The 19,884-nt window shown below is 44.8% G+C and overlaps 1 protein-coding gene across 3 annotated transcripts in view; it reads left to right on the top strand.

The window, feature by feature from the left end:
* RALA (RAS like proto-oncogene A) overlaps positions 1-13,436 on the top strand; it is a 74,699-nt gene extending 61,263 nt beyond the window's left edge. For all 3 annotated transcript variants that reach the window (XM_035026526.1, XM_035026524.1, XM_035026525.1), the window contains 3 exons: positions 73-281; positions 5,328-5,502; positions 11,436-13,436. In XM_035026526.1, coding sequence (XP_034882417.1) covers positions 73-281; positions 5,328-5,502; positions 11,436-11,558 — 507 coding nt within the window. In that variant the 3' untranslated portion in view covers positions 11,559-13,436. The remainder of the gene's footprint in view (positions 1-72; positions 282-5,327; positions 5,503-11,435) is intronic.
* Positions 13,437-19,884: the final 6,448 nt, after the last annotated feature.

Genomic DNA, 19,884 nt, shown 5'->3' with positions numbered 1-19,884 from the left:
AAGGAAGAGTGCATAGGAGCTCTCTGTACTGTTTTGGCAACTTCCTGTGAATCTGTATTTCATCTTTTCCAGTTTGTGGAGGACTATGAGCCTACCAAAGCAGACAGCTATCGGAAGAAGGTAGTGCTGGATGGGGAGGAAGTGCAGATCGATATCTTGGATACAGCTGGGCAGGAGGATTATGCCGCAATTAGAGACAACTACTTTCGGAGCGGGGAGGGTTTCCTCTGTGTCTTCTCTATCACAGAAATGGAATCCTTTGCAGCCACGGCCGACTTCAGGTATGGTGGGGACCGAGGCCTTTGCACTGACATCCCGCACAGCGATGTCTTCCCCCAAAACAAGCGGACAGCTGGAGCTGGCTCCTCGTTACTCTTTCACTCTGTGTGTAATTGCGTTTATTCCCACTGTGACAGCCTCAATACCCGCTACTCAAGTGTTTCTCTTTGGAGTATACTCCTACTGCTGCCGTAATACTTGACACTTGGCTCACCTCGTGGAGCTCTGCCCCAGATTTTAGATCTGTCTCTGTGAGTCACTGGTGTTACGGCGCCTCCGTGAGGCTCCGCAGGCACGTCGCCCTCCCCCCATGACACACATGCCTGGCAGCACACGCTGATTGTTTTAATAGAAATAATAACACTTTAGATTGGCACACAAGGTTCTGTTATCTATTTCTTATATCTTATGTACTATTTGCTTCATCAAAATCTGTCATCCATTTGGTTTGCAGGGGGCTGGTTGGTAAAGGGGAGAGAGGTTCTAAGAGAGATACGGCATAAGTTCTTGAGTAGTCTCAGATACTACATGCATAATCAAAAGTATTCTTTTTTTTTTAAGATTTTATTTATTTATTTGACAGAGAGAGATAGCGAGAGCAGGAACACAAGCAGGGGGAGTAGGAGAGGGAGAAGCAGGCTCCCCACTGAGCAGGGAGCCCAATGCAGGGCTCGATCCCAGGACCCTAGGATCATGACCCGGGCCAAAGGCAGACGCCCAACGACTGAGCCACCCAGGCACCCAAAAGTATTCTTTAAAAATATATATATTTTATTTGTTTATTTTAGAGAGAGAGTGTGAGCAGGGAGAGGGAGAAAGAGAACCCCAAGCAGACTCTGCACTGAGCACGGAGCCAGATGTGGGGCTCGATCGCACTGGGGTCACGACCTGAGCTAAAACCAACAGTCAGATACTCAACCCACTGAGCCACCCAGGCACCCCCAAAAGTATTCTTTAATTACATTTGTTTATTTTTGTGTTGCAAATTTGCTTTGGTATGAGGGACGCAAAAGAAACATGTCGTGTATCCTCTATTTTCAAGATTCACACAGCCTAGTTGAAAAAGGCATGAAACCAAGAGCAAGGTAGTGACAAAGTAGGAGACGTGGGCAGTGATCATTGCCGGGATCCCGGAGAGGAGAGAAGCTGAGAGGCCTTCATGAGATAGGTGAGCCTGGATAAGAAGGATTTCCACTGATGAGGAAAGAGGTTTTCCGGTGGTTGAGCAAAAACTGAACCTGGGCTTATATAAAGCTTCCTTTTCATGTCCACTTGAAAGTCTCAAGAACTTAAAGGAATTTAAGAGAGCATTCTTTGCAAAAAAAAAATGTCATTGAGAAACTTTCAAAATGCAGATTTATGGGGCACCTGGGTGGCTCAGTCAGTTAAGCGTCTGCCTTCAGCTCAGGCCGTGACCGCAGGGTCCTGGGATCGAGCCCCGCGACAGGCTCCCTGCTCAGCAGGGGTTCTGCCTCTCCCTCTGCCCCTCCCCCTGCTCCTGCTCACTCTTTCTCTCAAATAAATAAGTAAATGAAATGCAGATTTATTTGTAAAATTAACTTTATTGGTTTCTCTAAGGAAGGAGTTTTATATGTGATAAAGTGAAAGGGTGCAGGCCCTGGGAACTTATAATCTTGGGAGGCATGTTGCAAGTTATATAAATGTCAGTGCTCATTCACTCATTTAGCAAATATTTGAATGCTTGTTCTATAGCAAGTCCTGTTCTAGGTAAGGGGATAAATGTTGTCACCAGAGTTTGCCAAAGCCAAAGTGGTATCTCAGGGGAATAAAGTATTTTTACACCAGGAGTGAGAATCTTGGGCTACTGCTGTGACAGAGAAGAAGTGAATCATTCATTGCTCTTCTGTTGTACCTCCGTACCTCCGACATGTTGCCTTCCCATAAATAAAAATAGTCCCAGTGACTCAGCGGCAACAGGAAAACATTTTTGAGGCCATCTGAATGGTTACGCTCCACATGGTCTAACCCACAGTGGCAGCTCCTCTCTGGAGCCTTCCTGGGCCTCCCGTCTCCAGGCAGAGCCCACCGTTTCCTCATCTGCACACACAGTGTGGTTGCAACAGCGCCTCCGGCACACTTACCACACTCCCAGAATCTGCTTGGTTTGCATGTGTTTTCCCTGACGAGGGGAGAACTCTTGAGAGCAGGACCCACTCGTTAACCCATCTGAGTATCCCTAGTACCCATATTTGGCCCGGTCCCTGGCATGTATCATACAGGGCATGCTTAGTAAACAAACGTTTAATAGAAGTGTTAGAAAACGCTCGTTTTGGGCGCCTGGGTGGCTCAGTCGGTTAAGCGACTGCCTGCGGCTCAGGTCATGATCCTGGAGTCCCGGGATCGAGTCCCGCATCGGGCTCCCTGCTCGGCTGGGAGTCTGCTTCTCCCTCTGACCCTCCTCCCTCTCATGCTCTCTGTCTCTCATTCTCTCTCTCTCAAATAAATAAATTTTAAAAATCTAAAAAAAAAAGAAAACGCTCGTGTTTTTTTTTTGGTTCTCACTTTTCTTATGTCAAAAAGAAATTGGACCAGTTTGCGAAGGTGCTTTCCTGTTCTAAATTCTATAACAGCCTCTAACACTCTATTTAAAGGGGGCGTCACATTAAATAAAATGTGTATGAAGATTATAGACATAGCATTGCCTTTCTCTGACATCCAGGAAAGTAGCTTATTCAAACCAACTAATTAACTCTCATGAATATTGTCCTCTCACCCCTGAACCCAGTAAGTCCAGGCTTTCCATGGCCTCGCCTCGTTTCTGATAGCATTCATTAATGCTATCACTGCATTTTCAGTATTGGTCTTCCTGAAGCACCTGACTCAGAGTAGCTTAGTAGGTGTTTTATTAAGAAACTAATGACTGTATATACATATGACCAGAAGTACCAGAGTCACAAAAACCAGAGTCAGTCTCTGGTGGTTAGTGAGATCAAGTGGTAAGCCCGTTGTTGTTAACATCTTAGTTGAGGCTGTTGATCCCAAAGGAAACTGGTTAAAAAGGCACCAGCACATTTGTTGTTACCGGCACTGGAAAAAGATAATGACTGGCCCATATTCCCTTCACAAGCACATCAGAAATGTAACAGTAGTAATGGTGAGTGTTGACATGCTCTTTGCAAGAGGTCATGTGCGTGGTGGGAAACATCACAGCCCTCCAGTCCTGTACAGCTCAGCACGTGTCCCCCAGTTACTGTGCCCCACTGACCTTGTTCCTTCCTAAAAGGGAAGGGAGAGAGGGAGAGAGAGAATCAGCGAAAGATGGAGGTGACTGTGTGGTCCATAATCTATTCCTGCTAGAAATCTGGGAATTTGGGTGCAGAGAACTGCGGCAAACACTGAGTCTGTTAGAATGTTTACGACAACATCGGTCATCAGGTGAATGAATACTAAACATAACCCTGCCTGATACTCACACACTGCTCACCACACACCAGGCACTGCTCTGAGCATGAACAAGGTGCTAGGGAATTTCACAGATTCTAAGACACACATTTTTTGCATTTTATCATCTCTTAAAATCAGGGCTGTGTCTTGTAGTGGGACATCTTACAGTTGTAACTAGCAGCGGTTTTTCTCAGTGGTGCATGACATAATGCGTGCAGTGAGCAGCACTGAAAGCCCGTGGCCCACTGGGGATGCTCAGTAAATTGCTGGCGGTGATGGAGGTGGCAGTGGTATTCAGGCGACGCTGTCTAAGAAGCACAAAATAGACAAATCTGAGATTAAGCCTGGGTGAAGATCCATATTCCATCTCAAACATCACGATAGATCCCTGCAAAATCAGTGTCCTCTGCTGACCTGTCATTCTAATCACCCCTTTAATTTTCTCATTTTCTCTTAGTCTAAAATATTGTTTCTGTAGTTTCAGCATCTCTTCATTTCAAAGGAGAGGCATTGGTAAGGTAGAGAATGTTGATTTTAGAAGAAAACCTCTTTCTCCAGTAGAGTACTGGTAATCGTTAAGAACAGCTAACATGTGTTGAGCATTTACTCTGTGCCAGGCTCAGTTCTACTTTACATTTCATCCTGCTGGCAACCAGATAAGGAAGGTTCTGTTGTTAGCCCCATTTTATACACGAGGAGACCAAAGCAAAGTACTTTGCTCAGAGTCACGGTTGACTAGGAGGGACAGAGAGCCATGATACCTTTAAAACTGGTGACGGCCTATAACTTCTCTCTAAACACAAAATCTATACTCAAGAGATATCTGGCCCTTGTGGGGCTTTTAAAAACATTTAGTGGGACCATCGATACGAGGTAATAAGGATATGAGTAAGAATAAGAATGGTGCTCTCTCCCTCTGTGGTCTTCCTCCCCAAATCCCATAACCCCAGTTTAATCACAAGAAAAACATCAGACAAATCCCGGTTGAGAGATGTTCTACAAATGAGCTGACCAGCAAGTCTCAGAACTGTCAGGGTCATCAAAAACAAGGAAAATCTGGGAACTGTCAGAGCCACATGGAGTCTAAGGAGAGCTGATGACTAAATGTCATGTGGGATCCTGGATGGGATCCTGGAACAGGAGAAGGACATTAGGTAAACACTAAGAATATCGAAATAAAATTTGGACTTCAGTTAATGATGTATCAGGATTGGCTCGTTAGTTGTGGTAAACGCATACACTAGCGTAAGATGTTACCAGTAGGGGGAACTGGGTGCAGAGAGTACAGGAACTCTGTACTGTCTTCACAACTTCTCTGCAAATCTCAAATCACCCTTCTCATAAAAGTTTATTTTTAAAAAGCATTTGGAGGAAGTTGCACTTCCATTTTGTACCTCTACTGCCATATTTATATTGTCTTCTCTGGTGTATTGTTCCTTCATCAGAAAAGTGAGTATGTAACACAAGTGATTGATGATAGAATGAGGAGGTCGTGCTGCTCATGTCCCACATGCAACGAATGAGCTCATTGTTACTATAAAGAAACATGTAAATAAATGCTCGTTGCAGATGGTATTTGTTATTTTGTTAGTCTAACACATGGGGGTAATATTAATATTTCTTTCTCATTTCCTCTCATCCAGGGAGCAGATTTTAAGAGTAAAAGAAGATGAGAATGTTCCATTTCTGCTGGTTGGTAACAAATCAGATTTAGAAGATAAAAGGCAGGTTTCTGTAGAAGAGGCAAAAACGAGAGCCGACCAGTGGAATGTTAACTATGTGGAAACATCTGCTAAAACTCGAGCTAATGTTGACAAGGTAAAGGGCGGCCCTTCTTACAGCTACATCGTGTTAACAATACATTGATTCGCTCTAACTCCGCTCCATTGTGTCTAGAGATTTGTGCAACTTTCGAACAGTGATTTAATATGTGCTGATTGTTATCCGCCCTGAACGCTCAAGTACAACATGTTCAGAATTTCTTACTTCACCTTGTCCTCAGGTTCCCAAGAGACATTGAAATACGACACACCACTTTTTTTCTAGCACTGACAGGATTTCTGACCTGAATCCCTGCCCTTTTTAAATTTTTCTTTTTACTTAATCCTGATGGGCTGGGTAATTTATTTATTTATTTATTTTTAGATTTTTTTTTTTTTTAATTCATTTGAGACACAGAGATAGAGAGAGAGAGAGAAAGCATGAGCAGGGAGAGAGGCAGAGGGCGAGGGAGAAACCAAACAGGCTCCTCGCTGAGCCAGGAGCCTGATGGGGGGCTCGATCCCAGGACCCTGGGATCACGACCCAAGCTGAAGGCAGACGCTTAACCATCTGAGCCACCCAGGTGCCACTGGGCTGGGTAATTTAGAAGGCAGGGTGTTAAGTCCCCTGAGCTGACACCTGCCCAGCCCCATGTAGGTTCGCTCCCAAGACAAAGGAGCCCCAGATGAGAGGGCTTCGAAATTTTTTACTACACCTACACTCCCCACCCTCAACCTGTTTTTCCCTCTGCCCTCTTCTGTATCTCCCCCCTTTGCTCAGGTGGCCCTTTCCTGAGTTCAGGTGAGGAACACCCTTGTCTCCTTTCTAGGAGCCAGCCCAGGTGCATTATTTCATCCTGCTGCTGGAGACCTACATCTTCAGTGTTCAGGAAAACTGCCCCCTGCGCTGAGGCATGGGCTCCTGGAGCGCCCCATGTAGGGCCTTTTCCAGCCATCAAGCATCTCAGCTCTGCCGAGTGCCTCGCAAACTCTAACTGGCAGAATCGTCTGTGGAACTTCATAAAAACGCGTTCCTGGGTCTGACCCCCCGAGATTTTGATTCATTTGCTGTGGGTGGAACTTGAGAATTTGCATTTCCAGTAAACTCCCTGGTGGTACAGACTATGGCCCAGGGGACCACACACTTCAAGTAACAGTGCTTCTGGGTGGCCTCAGGTTTTAGTGAACTGGTCTGCTTGTTGCCTGTAGATTCATAACGCTGACCCAGAAATCATTAGGCTAAAAAAAAACTAGAGATTCTTAAAAAAAAGAAAAATTAGAGACTCGTTCTGTTCATTTACTGTAGGTCTTAAGACAATGTCATTATACTGTCTTAAGCCGATTAGGTTTTTTTGTCACATGGTCAGATTCCTATAGGCCCAAGATACCTGTACAAAATGAGTGTTACAAGATGTCTACTCCGTATACTGGTTTCTCTAAAGCTATGGCAAATGTATTTAAACTACTAATGAAAGTATGTCTTAAAGTTCAGTGTGTTTGGAGTTTTGAGAGGCAACATTGAATATTATTAGCGTTGTGTGTGTATTGGGGTTCCTCCTAGTTGATGTCTTGAGCAGGTAGAACACACTCTGTTAAAACCTATTTGAACTGAGGGGAATGGGGAGAGGAGGCGAACAGGAACCAACCAAGCCGTGAAGCTGTCATCCCAGCGATCCCTATGGTGTCATCTGCTTGCATGAATTTTTTTGCCCTATGCATATATTGTCAAAGGAGGAAAGGTCAAGGTATAGGGCTATTTTAGTTACTCTCGCTGCGTAAGAAACTGTACCCCCAAAACTTACGGGTGAAAACAACCATTTATGCTCATGGAATCTCTGGGCCGAGCATCTGGACAGCTCACAGGGGAGATGGCCTGTCCCTGCTCCACAGTGTCTGGTGCCTCCGCTGAAAAGCTTCAAGTCTGGGAACTGGAAGCCTCTCGGCTTAGCTTCTAAAGACCGTTAACACGTGTCTGGTTCAGCCAGTTGATGCTGGCTGTTGTCCAGGGACACCTCGGTTCCTTGCCATGTGACCTTTTCCAGGTGCCCTACTTGAGGCTTTCTTCCAGCAGGGAGGTGGGGTGGGTGCCAAGGGCCAGTGTCACAAGAGAAGAAGAACCAGGCAGGAACCACGTCACCTTCTCTGACCCAGCCACTGGAGTTTACACGGCATTATTTCCGGTTTGTTCTCTTGCCCGAAGGAGGCCCAAAGTCCGTGTCGCCGCCCCCCCCCCCAGGTCAACAGGAAGGGGAATGGACTCCAGCTCTTGATGGAGAGTGGCAAGACACCAGAAGAACACAGAGGGAGTATTGCTGTGGCCGGTTTTGGAGAGTGTAGTCTGTAGCCAGTGGTCACCTCTCCAAAGCAAAATTAGATGCAATGTGGCAGCTTGTAAACCAAGGTACACGTTCATATTGAATACTGTGATTGCATGTACTGCTACCCCCTGAAGAGTGCACATGCCGGATAAAATACCTCAGTGGCTAAATACAAGTAACTCGCAGCAGCTATTCAGTTTCTAGAATTAGGTGCTATGTGGTTTCTTGCTGAGGAAATCATGTTCGTAGTTGAAAGAGCTCATACTCAGTAGTGTTAATAAGACACAGGCACTGTGGCCAGCACTAGGCATGCATCTTTAACCCCGTAAAGCAGAAGTGCTCTTCTCATGCTCACTTTTTAGATGAGGAGCCTGAGCTGTGGAGAGATGACATACTGGAGTCAAGTTCAAAAGGCCTGTGATGGCAGCTGCTGGCTCTGGGTGTGGCCGACTCTGGGGCCCACATCCTCGCTCTTCTACTCCACACGGTAGTTGGAGTACCTGTGGTTCCCCCCCGGGGTGTGTGTCACCCACTGTGGGAACCTGCTACAGGTTTTTCTGGGCTCGTGAGTGTTAACATTGTCTCCTGTTATATTGGGAAGTGTCTTGTTTTGTCACAGAAAACAAATCCTAGCTCCCCTACAAGACATTAAGGGCTCATGCCGTGTCCTCTTTTGGATTCCCAATAGACTATCGAATGAAGTTTCAAAGAGGCAGATTTTGAATCCACCCTGTGAAAAGCTTCGTGACCATCTGAGTGGTCGAGCCGGGGCCTCACCGGTCTCAGAGGCCACGTCTGTCACAGAGGAGTCACCCAGAGGCGAGAGGACCCCCTGGCAAACCTGCTTGCGGACTCCCTGGGTGCCAGGTTCATCTCATGACCTTGTTAGTGGCCTTCTGGCTAAATGCTCTGACTCTCTAAAGCGTAACTCCAAGGTTACTCCTAATTTCTAAGGAACGTCTTGGAGGAATGGAAAGAGGTTGAGCAAGTAGATGGATGTCAAAAAGGAGAGTATGATTTCTTACATGAAGAGCAAATTTTATGTCGGGAAAAGAATTTTAGTAGAAATGTACTGTATTTTTAATTTTTTTTTTTTTTCATTAAAAACATGAACACATGCTTATTGTGTAAAGAAAAATTCGTAGTAAGGAGAAAAAGGGAATCACTCTTCACCCAAATTCCACTCCACTCCCCTTCCTGTGAGGTAACCAGTGGTAATTCAGGTGTGTCTTTCCAGATGTTTATCTGCATTTAAAGACCAGTATATAGAGTCTAAGGGAAGGCTTGTGTTTGCTTGTGTTTCCCCTGTATAAATAGGCTTTTTACAGTATATATAGTACATTTATATACTACATATATATAGTATTTCTGTGTATGTAGATCATGCATTTCTGTAGTTTGCTTTTTAAATTTTATAACAGGGGTGCCTGGGTGGCGCAGTCAGGTGAGCATCCAGCTCTTGATTTCTGCTCAGGTCAGGATCTCAGGGTCGTGAGATCGAGCCCCACGTTGGCCTCCATGCTGGGCATGGAGCCTACTTAAAAAAAAAAAATTCTTCCAAAGTTCATTCCATAGTGATGCATCTGCATCAGAAAGCTTCAGGGGAGCCCTCTGACGTTACACGTAGCTGGTTTGGAAGCTTCCTGCCTCTGCTGGCCCAGCTGTGGGCTCGAAGGCCAAAGCATTCCGAAATCACCCCAGGGAAGCCAAGGTGCAGCAAGTGAGGCAGAGACCCCTGGGGTCTGCGTCACTGTGTGTTTCAGTCTCCTGCATTCCCTGCGGGTTTTCTTTGCTTCATTTTTCCCTGTTCTAACCATTTGCACCCCTTTGTTGGTCCTGTGTCCATTTGACTTAAGCCATTAGTCTCTAATCACTTGCCTTTTTTTTTTTTTTTTTTTTTAAATAGCTTCCTTGCTTTCTGACTGACTTTTTGTTTCTTGCTCCAGATCAGGAATCAGCCGTTTATCTAAGGAACACTGGTTCCCTTGGGAGGAATGGTATTTAGCAGCCATAGCCTGAGGACGAATGCGCTCACCATTGTTAACGTCATTGTTTCAGGGCCTTTCAGTGAAGTGCTGGGAAATGTGTATTATTAAAGAAAACAGATCATGAGAGCATACTGTTACTTCTAATTCAGTTTTAGCCTTCAGGATTTTCTGCCTCTCTGACTTTGTACCTTCTCTCTTACACTGAGGGCTAACCTACATTAGCATGCTTGCTCTCTTACCCTATCCTGCAACTTATATATAAGATTGTGCCCTGTTCCTATTAACAGCTAAATTACAAAGTGAAGTTTAAGATTGGTCTTGTTTTGTTTTTTATTTGTTGAGGTTTTGTTTTTATTTTTATTCTTAGCTTCTATTCTGAGATGTATATTCCGTATGCTGTGTTTTAAAGTCTCTTGAGTTCTTTCCTCTGTATAATTATGTCACCAACTCTGTGTGTAGTTCATCTTAATTTGTTTTAGTTTGATTTTCAGTCTTTGGCAGCTGCTTTTTTGTGTTTAATTTCATTTTTTAATATGTAGAACAGTTAGTTGCCAAAGTAGAAGTTGTATAATGAAGCATATTCAGACACGCCTCACTGTTCCATGTCCCCTGTTCCCTTCATCCCGAAAATAATAGTAGTGTTTGGTTTATCATTTCATCATTTCTGTTTCAGATGCAGGCAAATCCACATAACTCCTGCAGGTAGCTCTCTACCTACGCTTTCCAGCACCTCGCTTTTTCAGTTAGCCTTTCCTTCAGAGAGCTAGAAGCACACCGGCCATTACATAACATACATTTGTTTACTTACAACAGTCACAATGCACAAGCTAACTAGAATTTTTGAAATCTTTGTTTTCCATTGAGTTCTTAATAAATCGGTGTGGTGTCACTTCTTACTTCATGCTTACGAGAAAAAGAGAGAAAACAGAAGTAATAACTGAATTTTTTTAATTCAGAATTTTAGAGTATAGACCATGAAAGTTATTCATCCAGTCATCATCCACATACTCATAACTCTTTGTGTACGGTGTGAGCCCATGTCCTTCTAGACCCTTGTCTGTCTGCCCTCAGACATTTGTTAGTGATATTTAACTTTTGAGTTGTTACACTAGTCATTTTTAAATTATTATGCTAACAGCTCTCATTTGTCAGTTTCTAGACATCAGACAGAATTGATAAAATCTCAGCTATGTTGCAACAAAGAAAATTGTTTTCTTAGTACCTGGTATCAAAACGATAAAGGAAGCACTCATTTTCCTCAGCTTTGTTTCTAAAAATGGAGCTGAAGGAAAACAAGTTATTAAATACAAATTTTATTAAACATAAATTAATTACCTTTAAATATCAATTGGTGAAATACATTCATTAATTGTATAAACGGAATCCATTGAGCTATAACTTTGGAACTGTCATTTGTAGTGCTCTTGTCTTCTTTATCTTGAAAATTGGGATGGAAGATTAGGTTATATGATGTGACCAATTTTACCGAAAAGTGTAACTCAGAAAATTTCCCAGTATACTTGGAGAAGGAGACTGGTTTTGTGCTGTCTCCTCCCTCTACTCCCCAAACAAGAGCTCTTAAGTAGTTATTCTTAGTTAATTCCCAGGGCTTACTGCTGTGGTTCCAAGAAGTACCAACCTCATATTATCTGTTGGCTTTATTTACCCTCTTTTCTTCTTTCTAGGTATTTTTTGATCTGATGAGGGAAATTCGAGCCAGAAAGATGGAAGACAGCAAAGAAAAGAATGGAAAAAAGAAGAGGAAAAGTTTAGCCAAGAGAATCAGAGAAAGATGCTGCATTTTATAATCAAAGCCCAAACTCCTTTCTTATCTTGACCATACTAATAAATATAATTTATAAGCATTGCCATCGAAGGCTCAATTGACTGAAATTACTTTAACGATTTGGAAATTGTTATGTATCACTAAAAGCATGAATTGGAACTGCACTGAAAGTCAAATTCACTTAAAAAAGAAATCAATGTGGCTTCGCCAAGAAGCACAGTTCAACTTCTTTCATAATTGCCTACATTTATCGCGGTCCTGAATGTAGCGTGTGGGCTTGTGTTTCGAGGGCAGTCTTTCTGGAACTGTTAGAGCTGAGACGGGGTGGGGGGGATGGGAGGAAAGGCTACTTCCTCTGGTTTATTATAAAGCTTAAATTTTATATCATTTTAAAATGTCTTGGTCTTCTACTGCCTTGAAAAATGACAATTGTGAACATGGTAGTTAAACTGTACCACTTTTTTTAACCATTGTTATGCAAAATATAGAAGAAAAGTGATTGGCATGATTGTTGCATATAGTTAAATTGAGAGTAATTCATCTGTGAACCTGCATCAATTACCTGGTGATTAACGTGGAAAAGTGGTGTGAACTTGTACATGGAAATTTTTGAATATGCCTTAATTTAGAAACCGAAAAATGCCCGGTGACATCATTCTGGGTGTGTCCTCACTGGTGCCGTGGGCCCGTCGCCCCGTGTGTCCTGTTGAGAGCATATTTGCCTGGTACGGAGTACAACTTTTGTGTAGAAGGTTCGTAAAACATAAGCGTCTGCTAGGAGTCTGTCCAAATGTAAAATGTGTGCCATACTCTGGTTCTTGAACGCAAGGGTCCAGAGCATCTTGATTACTTTTAATTAACCTGTAAGGTAGTTTGCAATGAAGGGCCAGGATATACTTGTAAGATAATTTTAGACCGTGAGGGTTCAGCACAGTCACGTTTCAGTGATCCCTCTTTTTCTCTAAGATGCCAGTCCCTGGAAATCCCTTTCTGCGAGCGGTGAGCATGTGTTAAGCTGTTGGTTTCTCTGGACCAGGGCACAGGAGAAAGGTCATTACTGCTGCTGCATTGTGTGCTGGGACACTTGGGGAAGGCAGGCGTGCTGGCCTCCTGTTAATTTCTCAGTCTGTGCTCAAGAGGTGACAGCTTGGCTCTGGGAGAGTTTTCAGGAGTCTCTCTAGTCCGCGTTCATCAGCAGAACACCAGAGCCACATTTTCCTGATGCTAACACCAGGCAGTCGACCCCGAGGGTCGTGCAGAAAGCCTGTTTGGCAAATGCAGGCCACACATGGGCTTGTGTCGCCGTTGGGTGGTGCGCCCACTGGAAGAATTCTAGCGTGCTATTGGGGAACGTAAATTCAACGGGAAATATACCGCTGCCCAGATTTTTCTTCTCTTCTTCGGACTGGGGCTAAGACAGTTGATGCAACAAAGTTCGTCTTTCTTTTTTGCTCAGTCCTAATTTCAACAAGTCAAAGATGTGTTCAGGCATTCCAGGTAACAGGTGTGTACGTAAAGTGAACAAAAATAGGCTTTTTAGGAACTCTGCTCTTTAGGTATTACATCTGACTTGTCATGTTAAATATTTGTCCTTAAAGGGTTTGAGATGTACATCTTTTCATATTTTTCATAGGCTATGCGATGTGCAGAATCAAAGTTACCAATGTAACACCGGCCCCACGGGCCCAGCGATCTCCATGTGTACTCATTGCAGTCTTATTTAACCAGGGGTCCTAACCACTAACATTGTGACTTTGCTTTAGACCTTTCCTCTCCTGGGTACTGAGGTGCTATGAAGCAAACTGACAAGGATGCATCACATGTCAGGCTGATGCCACTACCCGATTGGTTTATTTGCAATTTGAGCCATTTAAAGACCAATAAACTTCCTTTTTTTAAATGCTTGTGGTGTTACTTGATGTTTACTATATATATATAACACATAACATTCAGATTTACCAACCTGGGCATCTTTACAGGAGATTTTTTTTTTTTTTTTTTTTTTTTTTTTTTACAGGAGATTTTAAAACAGCTAAATTCCTGGGCACCTGGGGGGCTCAGTCAGTTAAGCGTCTGCCTTCAGCTCAGGTCATGATCCCAGGATCCTAGGATGGAGCCCCACGTCGGGCTCCCTGCTCAGCGGGAAGCCAGCTTCTTCCTCTGCCTCTGCCTGTCGCTCCCCCTGCTTGTGTGCTTTCTCTCTCTGTCAAATAAATAAATAAAACCTTAGAAAAAAAAAATAACGCTAAATCTCCTTTGCTCTCAGTGTAGGGCTTTCTTTTGGGTAACGCCAGATTCCCCAGATGACAGTAGCATCGGTGCTCGGCGGCAGCCCGGGCTCAGACGGGGGGAGAATCCCATGTGCACGACTGCAAGGAAGATACCCGTATGTGATCATGAAAGTCACACTGTGTGCAGTACTTTTAGAATACTACTGAAGTCCAGAATGACTAGGGGATGGTTTTATACTCGTGTTCTAATCAGAATGATCCCCACAGATCATTTAATTTCCAAATTGTGGCAGGACTCACCACCCTGCTACCATCTCATCAAGCCTCAGACCATTCATTCTCCCTCACATCGGATATCTGGTGGGAAATGGTGGCGTATTAACTGTCAAACAGCCTGTGGGTTAGAAACAATCTGCCCCGATTTTGACTGAGCACTACCTTTTCAAAATCCAGTTGATTTTAATTTCTTACTTAATTCATGAATAGCGCCAGAATGAGCACGTTTGAGTTATAATCGGCATAGTTTTAACCTCACTGAGCCCATTTTTAAAAAGATTTTATTTTGGGGGAGAGAGTGCATGTGCGGGGATGGGAGGCACAGAGGGAGAGAAGCAGACTCCCCGCTGAGCGTGGAGCCCAACTCCGGGCTCAATCCCACGACACTGAGATCATGACCTGAGCCGAAACCAAGAGTCGGACACTTGACCGACTGAGCCCATGGACCTATTTTTAACACCAATGTAGGGTATGCTGTTAAATATTACATACCAAAGGTTAGATTAAGTTACAGTCTTAAACTAAATCAGAATGTCATGTCTCAGAATTGTGCGACAAGGACATAAAACTTAATATTTGGCAACCTTATATTACCACCTTTAGAGTAAAACCATCAAAACATTTACCAAAAGTTCCCACAAAGTTTTCAAAATAATCCTTTTGATTGAATCCAGTGTGATAAGTATCCTTCAGCAAATTACTTTGGAAGTCAAGAGTGGCAGGTCAATAGAGGTCTTCATGCCTTTCCTTTTCAGTAGATATGTGTGTGCCCACTTGTGGGCACTGCTGGGGATATAACAAGGGGAAGGACAGACATGAGTGAGGGGCGACTAGAGATTCTCGCTGAAGAAAGGACCTCTGTGCCCCATGCAGAAGGAGGGAAAGTTAAAAAAAAAAAAAAAGATGAGGTCTACTTACTCTGAGCTAGATCCCCTATGATTGGAGATCTCAGATGGGGTCCCATTTCTTATGATTGTCAACATGTAAAATAATCATAATAAGGGGTACCTGGGTGGCTCAGTCGGTTGAGCATCCATCTCTTGATCTCAGCTCAGGTCATGATCTCAGGGTCGCTGAGTTTGAGCTCCGCATTGGGTATGGAGCCTACTTAAAAAGATAATACAGGGGCACCTGGGTGGCTCAGTCGTTAAGCGTCTGCCTTTGGCTCGGGTCATGGTCCCGGGGTCCTGGGATTGAGCCCCGCATGGGGCTCCCTGCTCTGCGGGGAGCCTGCTTCTCCCTCTCCCACTCCCCCTGCTTGTGTTCCCTCTCTCCCTGTCTCTCTCTCTGTCAAATAGATAAATAAAATATTTTAAAAATAATAATAATAATAATATAATAGCAAACTGCATCCTATATGCCAGATACTGTATATATGTATTTAATGTTCATCCTGTGAGGCAGGTGCTGTCACTAACCCCTTTTTTGCAGATGAAGGAACAGGCCAAAGAGCAGTTGAGTAACTTGTCCAAGGGAGCTTTGGCCATCTGCATTCTCAGTCTTCGCAGAACACCATTTCTGGAGGGCAGGCAGGGCCGGGGGCTAATCTGATAGAAGAACAAGATGGCTTTTAGCAAGAGCCCCAACGAGAAAACAAACAGCTGAAGCCGTTAGGTGCCTTCGAGCACCCAGGAGGAAGCGCTCCGAAGGGCAGAGTGTTCCAAACAGCCGAGAACCAAGAGTGTGTTGAATGGAAGGGAAAGGAGTGGACAGATCTGAAAGCTAACATCTCCGGGGCCCCCCGTGGCAAGGAATTTCAGTCTGTAGCCCCGGGAGTTGTCTGCGGACTGACCTTGGCAAAGGATGCCCGACATGGTGGAAAGATCCTCAGATGTATTTTCCAGAGTCCTAGAAGTTGGCTTAGAAAGGGCCAGAGCCACCATCATTCCATCGGTCTTATAGGCCGGCATGGGGAGGAAATTGCCCAAGATCACACGAGTCATGTAAGAACCAGAATTAGAATGCGCGTGTTGGCTTCTGACTGCAGCTCTTCCGATTGTTCACCTTTCCAACTTGTGGGTGGTGCCGAAGGTGCTTTACCTGGAGACAGCGCAGGAGAGACAGAGGCTCCCAGAACCCGGCAAGCTGACTCTGCAGGCCGGCCTCCTTGGCTTCTCCGTGGCCTTGAGGAGCTCCCACAGGCCTCAGGTTCTTGGTTGTAAAACAGGCAGTCACTGCCTACCTCCTGGGATGATTGTGAGCATGGCCCAGAGAATACACTATGTTTACTACAGGGCATACATTTTTTAAATGCAGAGGAAGGTTCTAACCGTGCCTGGCCCCCTGTTGTTAATAAAAACCATGCCTGTGTGACGTTCTGTTGGGCACTGATTAATCCAGGCGGATACCTCCTGAGTCCATGCATTTCGTGCTGGCATGTGAGAATAAAAGGAACTAGGACACTTGGAGAAGGAGCCAGAGACTCGGGTTATCCCGCATCTGTACTCTCTGAATCTTAGCACTGAAGGGACCCTCCGATGAGAAGGCACAGGGACTGGGAAGTGACGTCTGCAGGGACCAGTGACAGGTGCGAGGTCCTAGCAGGAGAGGCAGAACCCAGGCAATCCTGCACGGCGGGCTGAGCCCCGCTTCATGCCTTTCTGTCCCACTCCGGTACCCCATGAAAGTCAGGAATTTCTCCCAGCGAGGCCTGAGGACCGTGGAAGGGAGGACAGGTCAGATGCAGCTACTGGTTCCTCATCCTCACTGGAGCACTGGGGAAGGGGCAAACTCAGGGGTCCCTAACGTGGCCATGGATATTCTCTGTGGCCCCTGATACGAACACTCCTGCTGAGAGGAGCTGTTCGTCGGTACACTGACCCGTTGACTGAGTCTGGGGCGATGCAATCATTCAATATTTTGACCCTTGGTTTGCAGGAAGCATGCAGTTGAGCACTGCTGAAGAATTTCATTCCTGAACAATTTTCTTAGAAGATCTTATTTTTTACATAATCTCTACACCCAACACAGGGCTCGAACTTACAACCCTGAAATCAAGAGTCACATGCTCCATCGATGGAACCAGCCAGGTGCCCCCTGAAGAATGTTTTTTAAGCAACCCAAGGTACCAGGTCCAAGAGTTTGTGGGGTTGAACTAGCACGCCCCACTTCATAGGCTCTGAGTAAGTTTGCATTTTGGGAAGTCTGGGGTGGTTCCCTGGCTCAAGCCACTAAAATCGAATAAGCTGCCTTCGTCTAGATCCTCCATTTGGGTGGTCGGCTTGCAATCACAAAATCGCATCAGTGAAGCAAGCGGGTGAGAAGGCACATACACCCACATATGTGGACACGCCATACCTTGCCTCACTCTCATCTGGCCCCCAGCGTACAACACTCCTGAAATGCCGTAAATCTCAGAAAAGCAACAGTAAATGCAAAGATCAGCTAAGTAAGTTGTGAAACCTAAGTCACGGTTTTACGTATTTATCCGAGACAGAGTAACATGCAGGAGCTCGACCCATGCAGGACTTGGAAAGGCCAGCTCCAGCCCGTACCGAATCCAGGTTACCCCCTGTCCCCCCACCCTGACCCACTGGGTGTCTGCCAAGCAGAGATGGAAACATTCAAGACACTCAGCAACTGCTTTGTCTTTCTGCTCCTCTGCTGGGTCACCGTCCTGGTGCCAAGGACAAAGGTTTCCAGGAGAGGAGGGATGAGCCTTCTGAGGCTATCGACCACGTGGGCCTTGGAAGGCCATGCTGGGACGGTCAAGGTCTGCATGTCTTGGCCGCACGCTGTGCTTCTAGAATGGAAACCTCTAAGCGGGGAAGCACGTTCCTTTTGTTCCAAGACAGACCGTTCGTTCGTTTGTTCGTTCGTTCGTTCATTCATTCATCAAACATAATTCTTCACTCTTCTCCATCTTTACCACCTCCATTCTCATCCAGGCTAAATGATTTCACCTGAGCTGTCCCGACAGCCTCCTGGTTTCTCACTGTAGCCACCCTTGCTCCCCTCCTAACCCCACCCAGTCCATCCTGGATACAACCATCAGAGCAAAGGTCAGACCTGATCAGATCCTCCCTTTGCCTAAACCATCTCATTAACTTCCAAGTCTTTTTTAGGATAAACACAGAACTCCAAAAAAAGATGGAGTCGGCTGAAAAACATCCCCTCAAAGATGTCTATGTCCTCACCCCCCAGAACTTGCGAATAGGTTACTACCTGACATGGCAAAAGGGACTTTGCAGGTGTGATGAAGTAAGGCTCTTGAGATGGGGGATCATCCTGGATTATCTCGGTGGACCCAGTGTAATCACAAGGGTTCTGATAAACTAGAGGCCGAAAGGTCAGACGTAAAGTCAGAGAAGGAGTTAGGACAACAGAAGCAGAGAGCCAAGCGATTCAGTGCCATGATCTGACCCACCCTGGATTATAAATTCAGTGAGATAGCAACAGCGTTGCTTTTCCTTACCATCCCATCCCCCAGGGCAGCACACAGCCTGGTACATATTAATGCTCCACAAGCTTTTATCACTGGACTGGATGAGGTTGGCCCACAGATAAAACAGCCTCGGGAGCCTTCAGACCAGAGAGGAGGCAGGGTCTACAGATGGCAGCAAACAACAGAGGAAGTGCTATTGCAGTGTGAAAAAGTCCCATGGGAAGAAAAAGTGGGGTGTCACGAAGTCACTCCTATCCATGGAGCTGTGTTGTCTGTTCAACTTTTTATTACAGAAAAACTTAGTCATTCTTAAGAGTAGAGAGAAGAGTAGGACAGACACCCGCCCACACCCTGTACCTTCCATTCAGTTTCATTAAGTAGCAACATCATGCCAATTTTTTTCATCTTTTTCCCAAAACTACATTTTTCTTCCTGGGATATTTTAAAGTAACCCCAAGAAATTATATCACTTTACCCATAAGTACTTCTCTTTTGTTTCTGAATATTTTAACTTTTTTTTTTAAAGGAGATATCCATTTATATTTTATTTATTTATTTTTTTAAGTAATATCTACACCCAACATGGGGCTCAAACTCATGATCCCGAGATCAAGGGTTGTACGCTCTACGGACTGAACCAGCCAGGCGCTCCTATTATTTCTGAATTTTTTTTTTTAAGATTTTTTATTTATTTATTTGAGAGAGAGAATGAGAGGGAGAGAGCATGAGAGGGGGGAGGGTCAGAGGGAGACAGCAGACTACCTGCTTAGCAGGGAACCCCATGTGGGACTCGATCCTAGGACTCCAGCATCATGACCTGAGCCGAAGGCAGACGCTTAACCGACTGAGCCACCCAGGCGCCCAATTTCTGAATATTTTAAAACAAATTCCAGCTATTATGTCATTGCACCTATGAATACTTCAGCATGCACCTTCAATAGGTAAAGATGATTTTTGTTCATCACACCTAACAAAATTAATAATAATTCCTTAGTATCATCTAATACCAGTCTATATTCAAATTTTTGCTGTTTTCTCCCCCACCCCCCAACAGTCTCTTTGTTTGTTTCTATTGGGATCCAAATACAGTCCACACATAGTATTTTATTGCATGTTCAGGTCTTTTTTATTTTTTTAATATTTTATTTATTTATCAGAGAGAGAGAGCACAAGCAGGGGGAGCAGCAGAGGGAGAGGGAGAAGCAGACTCTCCACCCAGCAGGGAGCCCAATGCCAGCCTCGATCCTAGGATCCTGGGATCATGACCCGAGCTGAAAGCAGACGCTTAACCGACTGAGCCACCCAGGCGTCCCTCGAGTCTTTTCTTTTACAAATTTTTGTTACAGTAATTTTAGATTTACAGGCCAGTTGCCAAGATTGGACAGAGAGTTCCTGTATATCCCTCTCCCAGCATAACCCGGTCACACTTGTCACAAGGAATAAATTCACACTGGTAC

This window comes from Mirounga leonina, unplaced genomic scaffold (genome assembly GCF_011800145.1).
Source record: "Mirounga leonina isolate KUSES-001 unplaced genomic scaffold, KU_Mleo_1.0 Mir_199, whole genome shotgun sequence".
Classification (NCBI taxonomy): domain Eukaryota; kingdom Metazoa; phylum Chordata; class Mammalia; order Carnivora; family Phocidae; genus Mirounga; species Mirounga leonina.
Note: the sequence above shows the minus strand (reverse complement) of the source record. Positions and strands in the feature narration are given on the sequence as shown.